At 39.8% G+C, this 21,136-nt stretch overlaps 1 protein-coding gene and 1 long non-coding RNA gene across 3 annotated transcripts in view; one reads left to right on the plus strand and one right to left on the minus strand.

Moving 5' to 3' along the window:
- PDK1 (pyruvate dehydrogenase kinase 1) overlaps positions 1-21,136 on the minus strand; it is a 46,478-nt gene that overhangs the window by 2,858 nt on the left and 22,484 nt on the right. For both annotated transcript variants that reach the window (XM_004004588.5, XM_042243717.1), the window contains 2 exons: positions 5,344-5,454; positions 2,065-2,178 (listed from right to left, as the gene is read on the minus strand). In XM_004004588.5, coding sequence (XP_004004637.3) covers positions 2,065-2,178; positions 5,344-5,454 — 225 coding nt within the window. The remainder of the gene's footprint in view (positions 1-2,064; positions 2,179-5,343; positions 5,455-21,136) is intronic.
- On the plus strand, positions 2,173-7,837 carry LOC121818705 (uncharacterized). Its single transcript, XR_006058742.2, has 3 exons — positions 2,173-3,614; positions 6,647-6,732; positions 6,876-7,837. It is a non-coding gene; the product is annotated as an uncharacterized LOC121818705 (long non-coding RNA).

A 21,136-nucleotide genomic window follows, 5' to 3' on the forward strand; every position in this document is an offset into this window, starting at 1 on the left:
TACATACATTTTAAAATAGAGCACACATTTGAAACGTGTTACTTACTAAAAGCTTCCGGCAACGGCTCAGTGTGCATGTTGAGGTTACTGCATGCAGTATTCTCTAACCAGCCTAGAAGTTCCTAGTTTGGAGTTTTACACAAGTGTCATAGACATTCTTATAAAATCTGATCAACAGAAATTCATTTTCAACAGAAGTTGAAAAAGTCAGTTAAGTGTAAAAGCATAAAAATTCACATAGGTACCTTAATATATGTAATGTAAAAGCATTGAATGAAATCTGAGTTTGAGCCTGTGTCTTTTCCTACCATTAAAGGCACCAATTTTAGTTATAGCATATGTGATTTCCACATCATGCGGAGCTGACCCTCAGTATCACTCCCAACCCCACATGAACACCAAAATCTGCCGATACTCAAGTCCCTTATATAAAATGCTGCAGTATCTGCTTATCATCTACACACATCCTCCTGCACACTTTAAATCATCTCAAGATTAACTACAATAGCTAATACAATGTAAATGCCATAAGAATACAATAAATATTATGTAAATAGTTGCTGATGTGCAAGAAAATCAAGTTTTGCTTTTTGCAACATTCTGGGTTTTTTTTCTTCAAATATTTTTGATTCATGCTTGGATCTATGGATGCAGAACTCAGGGATATGGAGGGCAGACTGTAATTTCATGTTTCCAACATTATCGCCATTAAGTCACTGTTCTATTCTGGCTTCCTGTGTATCACTGGGATAAACTACATTCCTCATTATCTTCAAACTAGGATATGTTGTTAAGATTTCAACTATAAGCAAAAGGTATTCCCTAAGATGCAGAAAATATTAAACTAGAAATGTAATTCCAATAATGATAAGGAAGGACTTTATTTTTAATTATTCTGTAAGACCTCCTGTATTCTATTTTTTTTCCAAAATGGAGCTAAAAATCTTTCACCTATACTTATATTTTTTAATGCCAGAACTGCCATAACCCCTTGATCTATAACAAAGCAAATAAAAACATTATATTTGATGATAAAAAGGGCAACATGAAGGCACTATTTTTAAGTTCCTCACAACTGAGATGGTTAAGAAAGAAAACTTTTATCTTCAAAGAACTTAACATTTTCAGACAAATTTACTTTTTCTAATGTAAAGTCTTCAGCATTTCCTATCAAATAGGTGCCATCTAGTGGCCACGATAAGAGTGACTAGAGTCACTAAAAATGGAGGTACCTACCACCAGCCTGCGGCTGAACCAATCCAGCACACTGGTGGGGCTGAGGGCTTTCTATCCCTGTAACATACACTGCTGTGTCAGATAAACACATGGAACATCCCAGGTAAGTCTGCTTCCACCAGGTGAGCTATATGCCTACCAAGGGTCACCTGTAATTGTTCCTAAATTTGTTAATATATTTAAATCTGTCACTGTAATTTAATCTAAATATTGCTTTTAACAAAGCACACGAAAATGTAGGGGTGGCATTGGGGGAAGGTTCTCTGACAACTAAGATGACGTTTCATAAAGACTCGTGAAGGAAAGTTATATAAAAACTGCTGTCAAAAAAGAGAAGACAACTGTAAGGAACTGCATAAAAATCAGTAATGATTATGCACTTGGCTGTTTCTTTGATTAAAGAAACCAAAACAATGTACTGTAAGTATAGCTTCTGTAAGAAAGACAATTAAAATTTCAATCTGAAGAGCCACATGCAAATGAAAGGCCTTAGCAAGTATATCAAAGACTGGTCAGTCAACGTCCATTCACGCATCTTAAATTACAAATTTAATTTTAACATAACTTTTTGACTGCCCACTTTAACCCAATTTTTCTTCTACTAACAATCATAGTCCTGATCACTATGGGTAAGAGCATTTCTTTCCTACAAAGAGATCATTTGTCAAAACAGATGAGATCCTTGTTAAAAAAAAAAGGAGAGAAAACACATCTGTTTGTATTTTAATAGCATGAAGTAGAAGAAAGTCTCATTACAGTTAAATACTGGTATCTTACAATCAAAAAGCCCCAGAAGTACCATTAAGTACAAAAGACTATGGTCTTTACCTTAATGTAAATGACTGCATCTGTCCCATAGCCCTCTAGGGAATAGAGCTTTAGGTCTCCTTGGAAATACTGCGCATAAAGGCGTGATATGGGCAATCCATAACCAAAACCAGCCTGTTTGAGAAAAAATGAAATTTTATTCAGAAAGCCACACACTGAAATACTTTTCTAATTAAAATAAATGGTACTGGAGTATCCCAGGGCTATCAGAGCCTGCACCTAAAAGATTTGTTAATACTTGAGTAGGGAAAGTGATCAAGCTGCAGCCTAGTCGAGCACTGTATTAGATGGCTTCCCTCTGGTCATTTGAAATTCCTCTTTTTCCTATAAAACAACCTGTGGGTGTCTAGAAAAAGCATGCTTCTCTCCTCTTTACTGGCCTGCTCCAGAGTATCCCTATACTGCTTTCGGCGTTATCATTTAAAACATGTTCTCTCTTTCAGGAGCAAGAGTAGAAAGACCTGGTAGCAACCTCAGATGCATCTCACGACTTCATACCATTAATTCCAGCCTGAGTCCTGAACCTGGAGAGATCCCTAATAGGTTGACTCTCTTAATACTCACTGACACGTCATCTCCCGCACTTAGAAATCTTCAAAGCACCCCAACACCCACCGACCTTCACCATCTCCAACCCATTGCCTTGGGATAAAAATCCAAGCTTCTAAAAGAGCACTTTCAAGATTTAACAAAATCAGGTCTGTGCCTCCCACTTCCCAGTCCAGCTGAAGTAGACCTCCTGCTCCTAAGTTCCTCAAGCACATCAGGTTATTTTTCACAGCTGTGTCTTTTCTCATTCTGTTCCCGGTATCTGGAATGGCCTTTACCTGGATAAATCCTATCAATTCATTAATATGAAGCAGAACATTTGGATAAGTGTAAAAAAACAAAGTATTTTTTATCACCAACTCAGGTGTTTAATGACATTTCATAGAATAGTTTAGTGAAGAGGGTATGTGATTCAGGAATTGATGCTAGTAACAAATCCAGGCTCTGGCCTTATCTACCGCCACCATTTTTTACTTGACTTTTTAAACCAGAGTTTCTGTTTGCCCGTCCAAATAAACTACCCATTCTCCACATTTCCCCTTGTCCTGGGAGGCTGGCCTGAGTTGATGTGAGCGGGCTTCTGTGCCCTCTACTTCTGTGTCTAGCCGAAGGGGAGGCCAGCAGGAGTCTGCAGGGAGCCATTCAGGGTCGTCATCCCCTGCTCCTGGGCGGGCTAGGCCCTGGGGAGTAAGCAGCTGCTCTCTAACGCTCCTTTCCGGGTTCTGCTGACTTCTCCTCCCTGAGTCAGGTGGTGACAGCTCTGCTGCTGCTAGCCTGGATTCCGTACTATGCCATCCCTCTTTCTATAATTTGTCTCTTTATAGATAAGCCTTCCATGAAGTATCATAATTTGAACTCTCTCTTTCCAAGTGAGACTCTGACAGGTACTTTAACCGGTTCCATTTCTGCACGAGCAGATGGCTCAGGATCCCGTAGTACCCAGTCTACTTCATCACTGCCTCTCCCTCAGCCACACGCCTGTGGACCCCTCAGGCTTCCCTGTAAGTAGTTAGAGAAACTAACTTTCGTTTAACTAACGCTAACTAACACGGTGGGCTTGGCCCAATGCTGGGTCTGCACTGTGTCCCACACCAGCCAAAAGTGGACTGCCCTGTCACTACAGCCTCTCTCGGGGCCAGGCCCAAAAGACAGGAGTGAAAGCAAATCCTACCAGTGGGTGGAACTCGAAGTGGCCCACCTACATGGCCCATGGGCAGCGGCAAACGGGCTGGCCGGTCAGAGACTTGGAAAGAGCAAAGCTGGGTAACTGACGAGGAAGAGGGAAACGGGGGTAGTCCTCTCTGCACGGCTCACGGCATGGAGACATTCCGCTCCTGCAGACGCGCACTGAAGGCACCCACATGAAGGCAGCTCCCAGTAATCAGCATGACCGGATGGCTGCCCCAGTGCTTGCTTACTGGTCCCCTTACAAAGGGGTCGTAACAGCAGGAAGGAAGCTCTGTGAAAGCTCAACCACAAGCTGACCCTCGGGAAGGCTGTGTAGCTGTGTGGGCAGCCTCCGTCATGTCAATCCTCCTGTTTTTCTTAAAAATCCACATACATCTTGCATCCTAAACAACAACTCTTACACAGCATTTACTACGTGCCAGGTACTATTAAAAAATGTGTTGACATATATTAACTCAATCTTCACAGTAATTCAATCTTTAAGGCTGAGGAAATTGTGGTACTGAAGGGTCAATAATATTCCCAAGGCTGAACAGCTAGGATGTGGTAGAGCTGAGAATGGAGCAAACAGTTTAAATTTAGAGTCTGGACAAGTACACTATGCTGCTCTCCCCAAAAATTCTAAAATATGTGTTTACTACAAAAGGTGCATGTCCCTTTTCTCCACTTAGAATAAAACTGGAATCTAAGAAGATACTCATGTTTATTTGACCTTCTCTGTCCTCGGGCACATGGATGCCTACCCATATCTCAACTAGAGCAGTCATTTAAAAGGTTTGGTAAGACATGAACCGTATTGCAGCTGTAGCTACAGAATCTCTGCTGTTTAACTAGAAAGTGCTGTGCAGTTTGAATGAAGTCTTCTCAGTGACTTCCTAGGAAAGAGTCTAAAATAAACCCATCTTAGACTGTTTTTCATCATGTTACAAAATAACTCCAGGGTATATGCCAGAGAACCGTCAAAGCCTGGAACAACAAGAGTTTTGGGTGAGAGATTTGGCAAAGCACTTTTTTGGGGGTTGGAGGACCAGGACTGAGTCCATTCAAAAGCTAATCTTATTAACCTGTAAAGAGGTGACTGATTTTTTTTTTTTAAGCCATCAACACAACTGTTATTTGAGCCACAGGCAATTAAATTAATTAGAACTCTAGTATTACCTCTGAGCCTCAAATATGTAGTCTTTCTAATTACAAGTACTTGAGGGGGAAAAAAATTACTAAAGATTAAATCAGTGTTGACCAAATACTAGTAAAGCTGGTAATTTAGACTTCACATTAATAACAGTATATCAAAATGTGGTTTACCACATGATAACTACTGACACACCACTATCAAGCTTGGCAATAAGAACTCTCAAACTCATCATTTTTTAAAAAAAGCATTTCAAAAACTATAAATTTAGGGGAAAGTGTTGTTGTTTTTCTCTAATAGCTTTCCCTCATCCTGTTTGTGAACCCCACACAATGGCTTAACTGATTTATGTGGTAACCTCTTTTTTGGCGAGTCAAAAAAACCCACTTCACGGTGTTTTGATCACATACCAGGGGCACTGCTCGGGATGTCTCGACACGAGGCCGGGGTGCAGTGGAGTACATGTAGTTAAAGAGTCGGTCGATTTTCCTCAGAGGAACACCACCTCCGCGGTCACTCATCTAGGGACAGAAAGGATTATGCCCTGTGACCAAGTCCCAGAAACAGCAAAATACCCACGCACGCTGTGTCATCATTTAACTGTGGCTGACGAGCCCTGCTTTTCAAAATGAATACCATGAGATTCAAGTCACAAACATAAACATTTCCCCCACTGCCGGACTTAACCCCTCTACTACACAGAATTGTAAGATATAAAGAACTCCCCGGCGATACAGAGTTTCAGCGCTGTTGTTTAGTGACTAAATCATGTTTGACTCTTTTGCAACCCCGTGGACTGTAGCTTGCCAGGCTCCCCTGTCCATGGGCCTCTCTGGGTAAGAGTACTGCAGTGGGTCACCGTTTCCTTCTCCAGGGGATGTTCCCAGCCCAGGGATCAAACCCGCATCTCTTTTGACTCCTGCGTTGGCAGGCGGGTGCTCCACCACCGAGACCCCTGCGAAGCCTGCTTTCAATGCTGCGGTTTTGTGAATTACTGCAGTCACACTAATGCCGCAGCACATGACGGGGAACAGGTCTAGCTTATCTTGAAAGGGAAAGTGAAGTCGCTCAGTTGAGTCCAACTCTTTGCGACCCCATGGACCAGGCTCCTCCCTCCATGGGATTCTCCAGGCAAGAGTACTGGAGTGGGTTGCCATTTCCTTCTCCAGGGGATCTTCCCGACAGGGATTGAACCCGGGTCTCCTGCAATCCAGGCAGACGCTTTAACCTCTGAGCCACCAACAACAAATTTGTAATTCCTCTCTGGCAGGCAGTTTGGCAACCTGATTAAACATGCATGTACCCTTTGACCCAACAATGCTTATCTTAAGAAAATTATGAGAAAAGCATGCAAAGTATGTATGAGAATATCCATCACAGCACTGTGTAGAACAGCTAAAACTGGATTATCACCTAAACGGGGCTATTTAAGTAAACTAATATACATTCTAAAACAGAATACTATTTTGCCATTAAATATTACATAGAACTGTATGTACTGGCATGGGATGTTCATAAAATATTGTTAAGCAGCAAAAAAATGGAGAAACATTTATAACATTCTAATTCCATAAAAATTACAGAAGTCTATAATGAAATATAATTCTATTTCAATGGAATTATAAGTGATTTTCTTCTTTGGGGGCTTTAGTTTCTTAATTTTTTTCCACAATTACTTCTATTATGGTAAAAAAGTATAATTTTCATTTTCAGGGAGGAAAAACTAGAACCATTTCATTGTGTTTTAAGAGTCTCATCCACAAGTAATTCCACAGCATAGTCTCCTAGACAACTTTCTGGTGAGTTATAAAGGACATAGTTCTTTGTATTGTTCTTATGTCCTTTTCCAACTCAAATCATACGCTATACTGAATTTGGTAATTTATTTACAGATTGTCTTCATTATGTTTTCCTTCAATTAACATGTAACATATTTCCCTAGCTTGTCTTGGAGTCTCTTGGACTGCAAGGAGATCAAGCCAATCACTCCTAAAGGAAATCAACCCTGAATATTCACTGGAAGGACTGATGCTGAAGCTCCAATACTTTGGCCACCTGAGGCAAAGAGTCAACTCAGAAAGAGAGATGAGTGCTCGGAAAGACTGAGGGCAGGAGAAGGGGGTGGCAGATGATGAGATGGTTGGATGGCATCACCAGCTCAATGAACATGAACTTGAGCAAACTCCAGAAGACAGTGGAGGACAGAGAAGCCTGGCATGCTGCAGTTCATGGGATCACAAAGTGTTGGACACGACTTTGCAACCGAACAGCAACAACACATTGTATAGCTTTATCTTCTAATCTACTATAGCCATTTCCTCTAGTCACAAAATCTAAATTGATTCTACTATCTATAATATTCACATGATTGTGATATTCAAACAAACCTGCTTTTAACATATTGATATATAGATAAAAACCATACTGAATTATATGTAATAAAAAGTCAATTTGAATGGCTTATAGTGTTAGTTGCTCACTAACAACATATAGTTGAGTTTTTATAGTCTCAAAAACTTTCATTTCTGCTCAGTCACTTGCTCAGTCATGTCCAACTCTTTGCAACCCCACTGACTACAGCACACCAGGCTTCCCTGTCCATCATCAACTCCCGGAGCTTGCTCAAACTCATGTCAGTTGAGTCAAAAAAACTCTGTGTGTGTGTGTATACACACACACATATATTACTCTCACAATAGAAATTCACAGATATTTTAATTTTTTAAATAAAAATCTGCTTTGAAATGCCATTTGAAGACTTGCCTCTGATATGTCTATAATTAGATAATTGCAGTATAAAAATATACAAGAACATTAGGAACTTGTATGTAGCATTATGCTTGAAATTGTTCTTGGCTATGAATTCAAAGCCCTGTGAAGAGATTTATTTTAGTGAGATGAATAAAGGGCTCTGGGTATTTTCTGAAATGTATCAATTTGTTAATTATTCATCCTTCAATTTAATGCTCTGCTACATATTTACTGGTAACATGAATCAGAAGCGTGGTTCTACAAATATTAAGTAAAAAACAAATTAGAATAGATACTAAGATAAGAAGGCACAGTTCAATAAATATTTCGTGATTTTCCTTAACCTTCTGGCCAGAAGCAGTACAGCAATCTAGCAGATACGACACAAGAAGTGATTTCCAGCCATGGGACAGAAGGATAAAAGCAGAGTGGAACAGAAAGGCCAGAGGCACCTTTGAAAAGTGTTACCTCGTTAGAAGTAAAGGGGTCATCTAAGCCATAGGAGCATAGTTAAAGAATGATAAAGGTAACTGCTTTTGCGCTGTAGCCAAAAATGTAATACTACATTGCAACCAAACCTGGGGCCAGTTTTTAAAGTGGTCAAAAGTGTTTTCACGAAACTTGTTAACAGATATTATACCAGAGAACCTGAGTTCTTCGTGGAAAAGGAAGGAGGGAATAATGGAGAGACAGACAGACATTTGGTCTGTGTATCTTCAAGACAAGAACGGCACTCTGATAATAAATATATTGTAAAAGAAATGTGGAAATTTTAAAATCTCTGAAGACTATTTGAAGAAAAATGTGAGAATCATAGAAATACAAGACTATGCCAAGGGAAAGGAAAGAGATTGTAAAAGTGGAGGGTGGTGTGGAGTCATGTCAACAGGAAGGCGGAGGAAGAGAAGTTTGCCAATTACTTTTAAAGTTTTCTCCTCGGTGCATGAAACCACCACTCCTCAATGTCACCCAACCGAGACCTGCCATCCCTAATGTCCTGTTTCTTATAACACTACGCTCCCTGGCTAATGTATGTGGATTTTCAGGTCCAAGGGAAATGAATCATTACTAACTTGATGACAGTTCTGAAGGCAGGAAATTTACGAACCTTGGACTCACCCATAGCTCCCAAAGTTTCTTATACAACAGCTTTTTCAAGGTCAGGTATGTAAAAAAAAAAATTTCCAACAGTGAATGAACCAAGATGTGTAAGTTTTATAGCCAGATATGTGGCTATAATACTTTTGTCACTCACTGCAATTGGACCAAACACCAAGTCTGAAAGAGCAGTTAGACTTGTAAGTTAGAAAAAAAATTCTAACTTAGCAGAGGGATAATAAGTTAAAAATGTCAGTAATTTGAACAGCGAAAAGAATGGGGAAAAAAATTCCAGGCCTTGATCCTGAAAGTCTACAGTAAGTGATGGGGTTCAAAGCTCTATATAAAGAGCTAACAAGGATAGATGCAGTCATACAATTTGGATTTGAAGAGGCAGAGCCTAACACAGCTAAGACCATTTACAAACACTTCTGGAACAGTCTGTTCAAGACCCTTATGAGCTTTGCTTTTTTAAAACAGCTTGATGAAAATATAATTCACATACCATACTATCCACCCATTTAAAGTGTACAACTCAGGAGCTTCCCTGGTGGGCCAGTGACTAAGACTCTATGCTCCCAATACAGGGGGCCTGGGTTCAATCCCTGGCCAGGGAACTAGATCCCATATGCCGAAGCTAGCAGTTTGCATACCATGTGCTGCAATTAAGACCCAGCACAGCCAAATAAATATAAATAAACAATGAAATTTTCAAAAAAGTGTACAACTCGTGGCTTTTTAACAAACAGGCATACTTCTGAGATATTGAAAGTTCAGTTCCAGACACCACAAAAAAGCAAATATTGCAACAAAGCTATTCACTTGAATTTTTTGGTTTCCCAGTGCCTATAAATATTATGTTTACATTTATACTGTAGTCTATTAAGTGTGCAAAGCATTAGGCCTAAAAAAGGTATATATCCATTAATTTAAAAATAAAAACCAAAAAACCAATTAGAATAATATCAAAGGTCATTGATCACTATAACAAACATGATAATGAGAAAGTTTGAAATATTGTAAGACTCGCCAAAATGTGACACAGAGAAATGAAGTGAGCAAATGCTGTTGGTTAAAAGGACACTGACAGATTTGGTCAATGCAGGGTTGCCACAAACCTTCCGTTTGTAAAAAACGCAGTATCTGCAAAGTGCAACCAAGTAAAACAAGGCAAGGCATGCCTACATTCATAGGTACGTGCAACCATTTCTCCAGTCAATTTTAGAATATTTTCATTACCTCAAAAAGAAACCCTGGACTCTTTATTGATTACACTAAGTAACCACTAATGTATTTCTTGTCCTTATATACTTGTCTGTTCTGGACACTTCATATAAAGGAATCATATATAATGTGTGGCCTTTTGTGTTTAGTTTTTTTTTACTTGATATATTTTTAATGTTGCAGCATTCATCTTGTAGCGTGCGCCAATACCTCACTCCTTTTATGGGCAAATAATATTCCACTATATACCACATTTTTGTTGATCTATTATTCAGTTGATGAACATCTGGGTTGTTTTTAGCTCTTGGCTGTTGTGAATAATGTTACTATGAATAAACTCATTGTTTAAATACCTCTTTTCAAGCTTTGGGGGTATATATCTAGGAGTGTAACTGCTGAGTTATCATGAACATTTCTTTACACCAAACAGGCAGACTCCCTTAGCAAAGCCTGTCTACCAGCACAGAATGAGTCTCTGAGTGCCTAAGAGCTCAGTGAATACTGATCCATGCAGTGATGGATGACCACAAGTAATGGAACGCAACTGCAGGCCAGTATGCTAAAGCACATGAAACAGAAGCAGAAAAAGGTATGAGAAAGACCATGCCGTAGCACAGCTGTTATCCCAAAGCAGAAGACAGGCGGCTTATTTTGAATCAAATAAACCTTAATGGGCAAGTAGCTGACATATAACTAACCAAAAAATAGACACATATTAACAACTGGACTGGAAAAAAGTGATATATTCATATTAGTTTTTCAGCTAACAGATGATACCGCCATATATTCATTTGTGATTCATTCTTTTATATGAATAGCCAAGAGGGATAAATAGAAAAAAGTTCAGAGGAACTCGTAGAGAGAGCTGAGGCATATTAATTTTTTAAAAAGCAACTAGTATTATTATCCTCAGAGTGATGAAAGAGGAAACCAGGACAGAATGCTATGAAAAAATAATAAAAATAACAGTTCCTGGGAAATTTATAATAATAGAAATAAAAATCCAATAAGAGCTGGGAATTCAAGGTCAAGAAATCTCAGAGTAGAATGAAAAGTTAAAGATATAAAAAACAAGAGGAAAAGATAAGAATAAATTAGAGGGCCATTTCATGAAGCCCAGAATTTTTGAAACATAACTATCAGAAAGATAAACAGAAAAGAAGAAAGTACCATGGAAACAGTGGAAATTCTAAAAGTCCCAGCTCAATTGGTACAAAAAGGCCACTTCACGTCACATCATTAGGAAATTTCACAACAGAGCTGAAGAACTTAAACTTCACTTAAAACCGGTCAGACACAAAGAAACAGGAATTTGAAAAAGCATTAAGTCTTCTCAAAAGGAACAGCAGAAGTAATGTCAGCAGAAACAGTGGAGAAAGGAGCTCCAAAATGTCCCCCATCAAAGCACGAAAGCAAACAGGCACAAACTGTTAGAACTCTGGAAATTAACCACAGGCTTGTAGCAATACAGGGAGTATGTACTCAAGAAAAACAATGAGCTTTGTGGTATTTTAACTTGGCTTTTCTCGACCTCCCATCCCCACTACCAACAACTTGCAACCACAGTGAAACCAGCAGCCTGACAGCCACTGGAAACAGTCTTTGACCTTTGACCTGATTCTGAGCTCCTTAATGCAAAAAGTCTTGCATGCTCCTACTCCCCATCCTCAGAAACACTTATCAAAGACAATTAGAGGTAACTGACTAATTTGATAGCTGCCTGAGGCAGTCTTCGACAGTTAAGGCAAATAACAGGCTACCCAAAAAACTTGGGTAGGAAAAGCTAAGGAATGAGATGTCCATAGGTGCTTAGAAAAACTCAAGGATATACTGGGAACCTAGACGGTCATGCTCGCGTAGGGCTATGTTCTGTAAGGACCTGAGAGAGTCCTAAGCATTCACCTCCACCTGACCTTGAAGCTCTGTACAAGCAGAATGTAAAGGTTAAGTCAAGAGTTGTCAACAGCCTGATTCAACATTGAAGGTGTGACCCAAAGTGCACACAGAATCCCTTGACAAAGACTGGGAGAAGGCATTTAAGGAAAATTCAGTTCAATCATTAGTTGACCACTAAGCAGAAAGCACACACAACAAATAATATAGACTTCACAGAATTAGTTTCAAAAAGTCACTAAACAATGTCCAAGAACAAAGGAGAAGCTCCAGCAAGACAGTAGGAGGGGCTAAATTGCATCTAGAATCAAACCCCATACCCACCAGAAATGCTCAGAGGGCTCAAAGAAACTCTGCGTACCCCAGGACCCAGAGACCCCACAGAGACTGAGACAGAACTGTGTTTGAGTGGCTCCTGTGGAGGTACAGGTCAGCAGTAGACTGCCGCAGGGGCAGGGGCTCTGGGTGCAGCAGACTTCGGTATGGCCTAAGCCCTCTTGGAGGAGGTCGCCACTAACCCCATCATAGTGCTGCCAGAACTTACACAGAACTGGGAAATAAACTCTTGGTGGGCATAAACAGAACTTTGTGCATACCAGGACCCAGGAGAAAGGAGCTGTGACCCCACAAGAGACTGACCCAGATTTGCTTGTAAGTGTCCAGGAGTCTCTGGCAGAGGCATGGGTTAGTAGTGGCCTGCTGCAGGGCTGGGGGCACTGAGTGTAGCAGTGCATGCATGGGACCTTTTAAAGGAGCTCGTATCTTTACTACCTTCGCCGTAGTTTGGGCCAGGTAAATAACAGGGAGGGAATACAGCCCCACCATCAACAGAAAATTGGATTAAAGATTTACTGAACATGGCCCTGCACATCAGAACAAGACTCAATTTCCCCCTCAGTCAGTCTCTCCCATCAGGCAGCTTCCATAAGCCTCTTACCCTTCTCCATCAGAGGGCAGACAGACTGAAAACCACAATCACAAGAAACTAACCAATCTGATCACATGGACCACAGCCTTGTCTAACTCAAGGAAACTATGAGTCATGCCGTGTAGGGCCACCCAAGACAGATGGGTCATAGTGGAGAGTTCTGACAAAACGTGGTCCACTGGAGAAAGGAATGGCAAACCACTGCAGTATTCTTGCCTTGAGAGCCCCATAAACAGTATGAAAAGGCACAAAGATAGAACACTGAAAGATGAACTCCCCAGGTCAGTAGGTGCCCAGTATGCTACTGGAGATCAGTGGAGAAATAACTCCAGAAAGAATGAAGGCATGGAGCCAAAGCAAAATCAACACCCAGCTGTGGATGTGACTGGTGATGGAAGTAAAGTCTGATGCTGTAAAAAGCAATAATGCATAGGAACCTGGAATGATAGGTCCATGAATCAAGGCAAATTGGAAGTGGTCAAACAGGAGATGGCAAGAGTGAACATCGACATTTTAGGAATCAGCGAACTAAAATAGACTGGAATGGGTGAATTTAACTCAGATGACCATTATATTTACCACTGTGGGCAAGAAACCCTTAGAAGAAATGGAGTAGCCATCACAATCAATGAGAGAGTCCGAAATGTAGTACTTGGATGCAATCTCAAAAACGACAGAATGATCTCTGTTCATTTCCAAAGCAAACCATTCAATATCACAGTAATCCAAGTCTACACCCTGACCAGCAATGCTGAAGAAGCTGAAGTTGAATGGTTTTATAAAGACCTATAAGACCTTCTCGAACTAACACCCCAAAAAAGATGTCCTTTTGATTATAAGGGACTGGAATCCAAAAGTAGGAAGTCAAGAAATACCTGGAGTAACAGGCAAATTTGGCCTTGCAGTACAGAATGAAGCAGGGCAAAGGCTAATAGAGTTTTGCCAAGAGAACACACTGGTCATAGCAAACACCCTCTTCCAACAACACAAGAGAAGACTCTACACATAGACATCACCAGATGGTTAACACCGAAATCAGACTGATTATATTCTTTGCAGCCAAAGATGGAGAAGCTCCATAGAGTCAGCAAAAACAAGACTGGGAACTCACTGTGGCTCAGATCATGAGCTCCTTATTGCCAAATTCAGACTCAAATTGAAGAAAGTAGGGAAAACCACTAGACCATTCAGGTATGAGCTAAATCAAATCCCTCACGATTATGCAGTGGAAGTGAGAAATAGATTTAAGGGACTAGATCTGATAGATAGAGTGCCTGAAGAACTATGAACAGAGGTTGGAGACATGGTACAGGAAGCAGGGATCAAGACCATCCCCAAGGAAAAGCAATGCAAAAAGGCAAAATGGTTGTCTGAGGCGGCCTTACAAATAGCTGAGAAAAGAAGAGAAGCGAAAGGCAAAGGAGAGAAGGAAAGATATAACCATTTAAATGCAGAGTTCCACAGAATAGCAAGGAGAGATAACAAAGACTTCCTCAGTGATGAGTGCAAAGAAATGGAGGAAAACAATAGAATGGGAAAGACTAGAGATCTCTTCAAGATAATCAGAAAAACCAAGGGAATTTTTCATGCAAAGATGGGCTCAATAAAGGACAGAAATGGTATGGACCTAACAAAAGCAGAAGATATTAAGAAGAGGTGGCAAGAATGCACAGAATAACTATACAAAAAGATCTTCACGACCCAGATAATCACAATGGTGTGATTACCAACCCAGAGCAAGACATCCTGGAATGCAAAGTCAAGTGGGCCTTAGGAAGCATCACTACAAACAAAGCTAGTGGAGGTGATGGAATTCCAGTTGAGCTATTTCAAATCCTAAAAGATGATGCTGTGAAAGTGCATACTCAATATGCCAGAAAACTTGGAAAACTCAGCAGTGGCCAAAGGACTGGAAAAGGTCAGTTTTCACTCCAACCCCAAAGAAAGGCGATGCCAAAGAATGCTCAATCTACTGCTCAACTGCACTTATGTCATACGCTAGTAAAGTAATGCTCAAAATTCTTCAAGCCAGGCTTCAACAGTATATGAACCATGAACTTCCAGATGTTCAAGCTGGATTTAGAAAAGGTAGAAGAACCAGAGAGCCGATTGCTAACATCCATTGGATCATCAAAAAAGCAAGAGTTCCAGAAAAAGGTCTACTTTTGCTTTATTGACTATGGCAAAGCCTTTGACTGAGTGGATCACAAGAAACTGGAAAATTCTTAAAGAGATAGGAATACCAGACCACATGACCTGCCTCTTGAGAAATCTGTAAACAGGTCAGGAAGCAACAGTTAGAACTGGACATGGAACAACAGGCTGGTTCCAAATAGGGAAAGGAGTACGTCAAGGCTGTATATTGTCATCCTGCTTATTTAACTTATATGCAGAGTACATCATGAGAAATGCTAGGCTGGAAGCACAAGCTGGCATCGTGATTGCTGGGAGAAATATCAATCACCTCAGATATGCAGATGACACCACCCTTATGACAGAAAGCGAAGAAGAACTAAAGAACCTCTTGATGAAAGTAAAAGAGGAGAGTGAAAAAGTTGGCCTAAAACTAAACATTCAGAAAACTAAGATCATGGCATCTGGCCCCATCACTTCATGGCAAATAGATGGGGAAACAGTGGAAACAGTAGCTGACTTTAGTTTTTGGGGCTCCAAAAACTCACTGCAGGTGGTGACTGCAGCCATGAAGTTAAAAGACATCTGCTTCTTGGAAGAATAGTTATAACCAACCTAGACAGCATATTAAAAAGCAGAGACATTACTTTGCCAACAAAAGTCTGTCCAGTCAAAGCTATGGTTTTTCCAGTAGTCATGTGTGGATGTGAGAGTTGGACTAGCAAGCTGAGTGCCGAAGAATTAACACTTTTGAACTGTGGTGTTGGAGAAGACTCTTGAGAGTCCCTTGGACTGCAAGGAGATCCAACCAGTCCATTCTGAAGGAAATCAGTCCCGAATATTCATTGGAAGGACTGATGCTGAAGCTGAAACTCAAATACTTTGGCCACCTGATGCGAAGAACTGACTCACTTGAAAAGACCCCGATGCTGGGAAAAATTGAAGGCAGGAGGAGAAGGGGACAACAGAGGATGAGATGGCTGGATGCATCACTGACTCAATGGACATGAGTTTGAGTAAACTCCGGGAGCTGGTCATGGACAGGGAGGCCTGGCGTGCTGCAGTCCTTGGGGTCGCAGAGTCAGACACAACTGAGCAACTGAACTGAACTGAAACAAACAACAATCAACTTTAGGGAGCAGGGAAGCAAATGATTTTTAGACTTGTTACATAATATTCTCTTAAATGTCTGATTTTCAACAAAAATTATAAGATATACATATCACAGGGGTGAAAAAGAAATCAATAGAGACTAAACTTGAGGAAACTCATATTTTCTAAACAAAAACTTTAAATCAGCTATTTTAAATATGTTCACAAAACTAAAAGAAATCATTTCTAAATAATTATGAGGATGATGCCTCACTAAATAAATAACAGCATATAAATATAGAAATTATATGACAGAATGAAATAGAAATTCTGGAGTTGAGAAATGCCGTAATTACAACTGAAAAAAAATCACTAGGAGAGCTCAACAGCAGATTTAAACACATAGAATGTAGACTCTTCAATAGTGAAATAGCTCAAGTGAAATCCTGTCTGAAAAACAGAAAAAATACAAAAGAAAGAAAATGAACAAAGTATAAAAGACCTGCGGGACTCCATCAAATGTACAGACACGCACATATTGAGAATTCCAGGAGCAAAAAGAGAAAGGAACAAAAATAATATTTGAAGAAATGATAAATAAAACTTCCTAATTTTGATGAAAAAGATGAAGCTCTTCAAACTCCAAGTATAACAAACTCAATGAGACAGATCAGCACCTGGACAGATTACAATCAGTCAAAAGCCAAGAAGAAAGAATCTTAAAAGCACAAGAAAAGTGACTCTCACATACAAAATATCCAAATAAGAGGAACAGCTGGTTTCTGATCAGAAACCAGGAAGACCAAAAGGCAGTAGGATTAACAATGCTGTTGCTGTCAGTCACTAAGTCGTGTCCAGCTCTTTGCAACCCTATGGACTGCAGCATGCGAGGCTTCCCTAGCCTCCACCATCTCCCGGAATTTGCTCAAACTCATGTCCACTGAGTCAGTGATAACATCCAATCATCTCATCCTCTGTTGCCTCCTTCTCCTCCTGTCCTCAATCTTTCCCAGCATGAGGGTCTTTTACAATGAGTCCTCTCTTTGTGTCAAGTGGCCAAAGTATGGGAGCTTCAGATTCAGCATCAGTCCTTCTAATGAATATTCAGGCTTGATTTTCTTTAGGATTAACTGGTTTGATCTCCTTGCTTTTCAAGGGACTCTCAACAGTCTTCTCTGGCACCACAATTCAAAAGCATGAATCCTTCAGCACTCAGCCTTCTTTATGGTCCAACTCTCACATCCATAATGACTACTCAAAAAACCATAGCTTTGACCATATGGACCTTTGTTGGCAAAGTGGTGTCTCTGCTTTTTAATATGCGGTTTAGATTTGTAACAGTCCTTCCAAGGAGCAAGGGTCTTTAAAATTTCATGGCTGCAGTCACTGTCTGCAGTGATTTTGAGCATTACTTTACTAGCATGTGAGATGAGTGCAATTGTGCGGTAGTTTTGAGCATTCTTTGGCATTGCCTTTCTTTGGGATTGGAATGAAAACTGACCTTTTCCAGTCCTGTGGCCACTGCTAAGTCTCCCAAATTTGCTGGCATATCGAGTGCTGCACTCTAACAGCACCACCTTTTAGGATTTGAAATGGCTCAGCTGGAGTTCCATCATCTCCACTAACTTTGTTCATAGTAATGCTTCCTTCAAGACAGTGGAGTAGAAGGATTAACATATTCAAAGAAATGAATATAGAAAGAAAAAGCCTATCAAACAAAAATTCCAGAGCCAGTAAAATTATCCTTCAAAAATGAAGGATAAATTGAGACATTCCCAGATAAGCAAAAACTGAAAGTTTATCATTGATAGAACTCTCCCATCAAGAAATGCTAAAGGGAGTCCTTCAGCCTAAAATGAAATAATACTAGACAGTAAATCAAATCCACATGAATAAATAAGGAGCAGGAAAGGTAACCACATAAATAAATATAAAGAATAGTTTAAGTGTATTTTTTTGTTCATAACTTTTTTCTCCAGTATCAATTAAAAGATAAATTCTATAGGGCAATAATTATAAACCTGTGTAGATGAGCATACAATGTATAATGACATATCTTATATGATGACAGCAACCCAGTGATGGGGACGGTGAGGGGACAGACCTATCTAGGATCAAAGTCTGCGTATACTATTGAAATTAAGTTAGTATATAATCTGAACAAATTTATAAATTAACATGTTAATTATAATCTCAGGATAAGTACTAAGAAAATAACTCAAATATAATTACAAAACAAGAGGAAATTAAAATGATATACTAGGAAATATTGGAAAAGGTAAGTTTTCATTCTAATCCCAAAGGAAGGCAAGGCCAAAGAATGCTCAAACTATTGCACAATTGCACTCATCTCACACGCTAGTAAAGTAATGCTCAAAATTCTCCAAGCCAGGCTTCAGCAATATATGAACTGTGAACTTCCAGATGTTCAAGCTGGTTTTAGAAAAGGCAGAGGAACCAGAGATTAAATTGCCAACATCCGCTGGATCATGGAAAAAGCAAGCAAGTTCCAGAAAAACATCTATTTCTGCTTTATTGACTATGCCAAAGCCTCTGACTGTGTGGATCACAATAAACTGTGGAAAATTCTGAAAGAGATGGGACTATCAGACCACCTGACGTGCCTCTTGAGAAACCTACATGCAGGTCAGGAAGCAACAGTTAGAACTGGACATGGAACAACAGACTGGTTCCAAATAGGAAAAGGAATACGTCAAGGCTGTATATTGTCACCCTGCTTATTTAACTTATATGCAGAGTACATCATGAGAAACGCTGGGCTAGAAGAAGCACAAGCTGGAATCAAGATTGCCGGGAGAAATATCAATAACCTTGGATATGCAGATGACACCACCCTTATGGCAGAAAGTGAAGAGGAACTAAATTAGCCTCTTGATGAAAGTGAAAGAGGAGAGTGAAAAAGTTGGCTTTAAGCTCAACATTCAGAAAACGAAGATCATGGCATCTCGTCCCATCACTTCATGGGAAATAGATGGGGAAACAGTGTCAGACTTTATTTTTTGGGCTCCAAAATCACTGCAGATGGTGACTGCAGCCATGAAATTAAACGACGGTTACTCCTTGGAAGGAAAGTTATGACCAACCTAGATAGCATATTGAAAAGCAGAGACATTAGTTTGCCAACAAAGGTCCGTCTAGTCAAGGCTATGTCTTTTCCAGTGGTCATGTATGGATGTGAGAGTTGGACTGTGAAGAAAGCTGAGCACCAAAGAATTGATGCTTTTGAACTGTGGTGTTGGAGAAGACTCTTGAGAGTCCCTTGGACTGCAAGAAGATCCAACCAGTCCATTCTGAAGGAGATCAGTCCTGGGTGTTCATTGGAAGGATGACGCTAAAGCTGAAACTCCAGTACTTTGGCCACCTGATGCAAAGAGTTGACTCATTGGAAAAGACTCTGATGCTGGGAGGGATTGGGGGCAGGAGGAGAAGGGGACAACAGAGGACGAGATGGCTGGATGGCATCACCGACTCGATGGACATGAGTTTAAGTGAACTCTGGGAGTTTGTGATGGACAGGGAGGCCTGGCATATTATGATTCATGGGGTCGCAAAGAGTCAGACAAGACTGAGCGACTGAACTGAACTGGAGAAATACTATTCTAACCAAAAAGAGTAGCAGTAATGGTGAAATAAAGGATGAAAAAAGACATGAGATATGTCAACAAAAAAGGAGAAAATGGCAAAACGTAAATTCTAGATTAACAATAATTATGTTAAATGTATGTTACTTGAACTTTTAAAAGGAGGACATTGGCAGGATGGATTAAAAGATGATTAAACCATATGATGTTTACAAGAGACAGACTTTAGATTCAATGACACAAAAAAGTTCAAAGGAAAAATACGCAAAAATAGACACCATGAAACCAGAAATCAAAAGAGAGTTGAGATGGTTATCAGACAGAATATACCTGAAGACAAAAATTGTTGAAAAAATAAGGAAAGACATTTTACAGGGACAAGAGATCAATACAATGAGAAAACATAAAATTATAAACATGCATACACTTAACAACTGAGCTCCAAAATACGCAAAGCAAAAATTGACAGAATTATAGGGAGAAGTAGACAGTTCAACACTAATAGTTGGATATGTCGCTACCCCACTTTAAATTATGGGTGTGCCAAACAGAAGATAAGCAAGGAAACAGAAGATCTGAACAACACTATACCAACTCAGCCTAATAGCTATGTATAGAACACTCCACCCAACAACAATACACATTTTTCTCAAGTACACATGGAATATTCTCCAGGATAAACCATATGTTAAGCCATTAAATAAGGTTTAGTAAATGTAAAAGGACTGAATTCATACAGGCTATATTTCTGCCACAATGAAATGAAACTGGAAATCAATAACAAAACAAAATGCGGAGCACTGACACATAGTGTGGAAATTAAACACACACTCCTAAACAATCAATGAGCTCATCAAGAAGGAGTCACAAGGAAACCAGAAAATAACTTGAGATGAATAAAAACACAACATAAAAAATTTATGGGATAGACAAAACACAGTGCTAAATGGAAATTTATAGCTGTAAAAGGACTCAAATCATTAACTTAAACTTCCAACTTAAGATACTAAAAAGAGCAAACTACAAAGCAGACAAAAGGAAGAAAATAATAAAGGTGAAATTAATAATATCAAGAGAACAACAACAGAGAAAAATTCAGTGAAACAAAAGGGGGCATTTTGAAAACATTAACAAAATGGACAAAATTTTAGTTCAGCTAATCAAAAATAAGGGTGTGTATGTGTGTGTGTTAGTTGCTCAGTTGTATATGACTCTGTGCGACCTCATGGACTATAGGTCCACCAGGTTCCTCTGTCCATGGGATTCTCCAGGCAAGAATACTGGAGTGGGTTGCCATGCCCTTCTCCAGGGGATCTTCCTGACCTAGGGACTGAACCCAGGTCTTCTGCATTGCAGGCAGATTTGTTACCATCTGAGCCACAAGACTCAAATCTGCAAAATCGGGAATGAAACTGGGGCTAGTACTACCAACCTACAGGAGGCAGCAAACAAAACTTTCCAAATAAAAAGAAACGCCAGGAG

Source organism: Ovis aries, chromosome 2 (genome assembly GCF_016772045.2).
Source record: "Ovis aries strain OAR_USU_Benz2616 breed Rambouillet chromosome 2, ARS-UI_Ramb_v3.0, whole genome shotgun sequence".
In the NCBI taxonomy this organism is placed as follows: Eukaryota; Metazoa; Chordata; class Mammalia; order Artiodactyla; family Bovidae; genus Ovis; species Ovis aries.